Source organism: Nipponia nippon, unplaced genomic scaffold (genome assembly GCF_047370975.1).
Source record: "Nipponia nippon isolate SJK-2023a ecotype South Korea unplaced genomic scaffold, ASM4737097v1 scaffold_25, whole genome shotgun sequence".
Classification (NCBI taxonomy): domain Eukaryota; kingdom Metazoa; phylum Chordata; class Aves; order Pelecaniformes; family Threskiornithidae; genus Nipponia; species Nipponia nippon.
Genome location: NW_028262342.1, coordinates 2,702,095 through 2,704,523, shown reverse-complemented (window position 1 = coordinate 2,704,523; position 2,429 = coordinate 2,702,095). Strand labels below are relative to the sequence as shown.

Here is a 2,429-nt window from a genome sequence, read left to right as displayed (position 1 = left end):
GCGGGCAGCACCGCCCAGCCGCCAGGGGGCGCCACCGCGCGCTCCCTCCGCAGGACCGCGCCGGCGGCATGGCGGGCCCGCGAGCGCTCGGGAGGAGTGGCCTGAGGGGGCGGGGCGGAGCCCGGGCGCTCCCCGAGCACGGAACCGCCTCCCGCCCGGCCCCCGCCGCGGCGGCGAACGGCCCCGTTACATCTCAGGGCTCGCCGCCTGCCGTGCCGCCCGGAGCGACGGCCGCAGAGACCCACCGGCACCCCCGCCTCGGCCGCCGCTCTCCCGCCTTTCCACGCTCGCCGCGAGGACAAAGCAGCGAGCAGCCAATGCGGAGCGAGCATCGCCCGTTGCCCCGCCCCCCGGGGCGGGGCCGCTCCGCCGCGCGCGTCCCTGAGGCGAGGCGGGGCCCCCGGTTCCCGGCCCTGCTCCTTCGCCTGGAGCCTGCCCGCGGCTCCCTGAGGAGGAGACCCGCCGGCCGCCCGCCCGCCCCTCCGAGTGACCGCCTGCCGCCTCAGCTGGTGCCCGCACCCGGCGCACTGGGTGTCCCGAGAGCCGGGGATGCAGAAGGTGAGGCGAAGGCAGCCCCGCCGCGGTGGGAGGGTCCCTGTTGGCCGCCGGAGCTCAGCGCCCTGCCGGCCGCCCGCCGGGAGGGGATGGGTGGCGGAACCTCCCTGGCGTGGGATCGGGGAGTCCGTGGGGGCCGGGTTCTGCCAGCGCAGGCTGGAGCGCACACAGACACGTCCTCCCTCGTAGTCGTTTATTTCAGGTTATTTTTATTAGAAAGTTGTTTCAGATTCAAGACAGAAAAGCTGATAAAACGCCACTTCAGAACACATTAGACCAAAGGGAAGTGAAAGCTGATTTCAGCAACAGAATAAGTTTGGTTTGTTCTTTTTTTTTTCTCTCAAAGAAAGCTGCCATAGAGGTAATTCTGCTACAGACTTTGCAGTATAAACCGATATGCCAGTTCTGTCCAAAATCAGAATTTGTGCTATAGAAACAAATATGTTATATTGGAAGTGGTTTGTGTTTTGGAGAACCTAGTGGCTGGAGCACCAACAGAGAGGAAGAAATAAGATAAAAAAGCTTTATTTATGTACATTTTCTATGAATAGCATCTGATGCTGTTAATCAGTAGCCTCCAAAGGCTGTAGATATAGCATTTAAAGGCTTAAGATAACTCAATTGCTTTTTCAATACATATGAAATACATTTTGCTATAAAACTATCACTTTCAGTATGAAGAAAAGTGAAATATGAATCTTCATTGTAGGGATGTGACAGGGCTGTGCTTCATCAGCTCCTGTGCAATCTCTGCAAGACATCAAAACTGGCTGAGGTTTTCCTGTAATAAATGAAGCTCCCACTGAAGTCAGTGACTTAGAAAAATTAGACAAGGGGAATGCGAATAGTGATGTTTAGAGATACAATACGGGCGTCAACAATTTACATCTTTATGCTTTAGAACAAACTGTTTGACAGGAGAAGCAGAAAACGTGTGTGATGTGCTTTCAGAATTATCACCTGGAGGGATTTGATCTTTTGTCGCTTTCCTCTGAGCCAGGTACAAGGGACAGGACTAAAAGGGTGCTTCTGCTGACTGATACGGCCGTTACTATGTACCTGGGGCATACAAGCGTTGGAGTTTGTTAGTTAAATCCTGGCATGCTACTCTGGAGCGTGAACTGTATTTGAGGAAGTTTAGGTACTGGTTTGGATTTAATTACCTTTGGAAAGCTGTCTTATTGAAGACATATGGTGTAGTTGCTTGGAAAGGATTTTGTACTGCTGACAAAGATCAAAGATTTTGCACTTTCAAGAGCTGAAATGAAAGAGCAGCAGCACAATAAACCGTGGGCACTATATATCCAGTTTTGATAGCCATAACCCCGTCTGTGACATCTGAGCATTTAAAAAGGGCTGCTCAAGCTAGTCAATGGAAATCGGAGTTGTTAACAAGTGATGATCTAAAAGCAACAGGAAAGAATTCTTACAGCTTTGACAGGGAAAGAACAGCTGTAGCTTCTGTCCCTTAATGAGTTAAAAAAGACTTTCAGTTACTAAGATGCAGAGAAAACTGCAAGTACATTATGCACCTCACAACAGCAGGAAACAACAAAAGAGGCTATATCTCTGGATTCTGTTAAAGGCACTAGTAGATGCATAACATGTTGATTTCCAGCTTAAGTTATAGCAACAACTTAGAGAACTAAACCAGTAACCGGTATTATTGTGTTCCCGATACGCAGTGCAAGTATCCCGTATACCTAAACAGCAGTAAACCCTAGAGTATAAGCAGTAATTATGCTCAGAAAAACAAATGCACTGTTCAGAGGAAGGAAAAAAACAAAAAAACACAAACCCAAAACGCTTCAGCAGAAAGTTAGGTTGTTCAAGTCTGAATTTATAGAAGGTTTCTGTGTACCACTCTTCCCTGT

At 50.6% G+C, this 2,429-nt stretch overlaps 1 protein-coding gene across 13 annotated transcripts in view; it reads left to right on the top strand.

Annotated features, from left to right (window-relative positions):
* Positions 1-152: 152 nt before the first annotated feature.
* The window catches only part of LOC148055247 (uncharacterized), a 145,240-nt gene continuing 142,963 nt past the window's right edge, over positions 153-2,429 (top strand). For all 13 annotated transcript variants that reach the window (XR_015705653.1, XM_087761648.1, XM_087761649.1 and 10 more), the window contains exon 1: positions 153-558. Coding sequence is in view for 2 of the 13 variants with exons in the window: in XM_087761650.1 (XP_087617776.1) it covers positions 550-558 (9 nt within the window). In the remaining 11 variants the exon portion in view is untranslated. The remainder of the gene's footprint in view (positions 559-2,429) is intronic.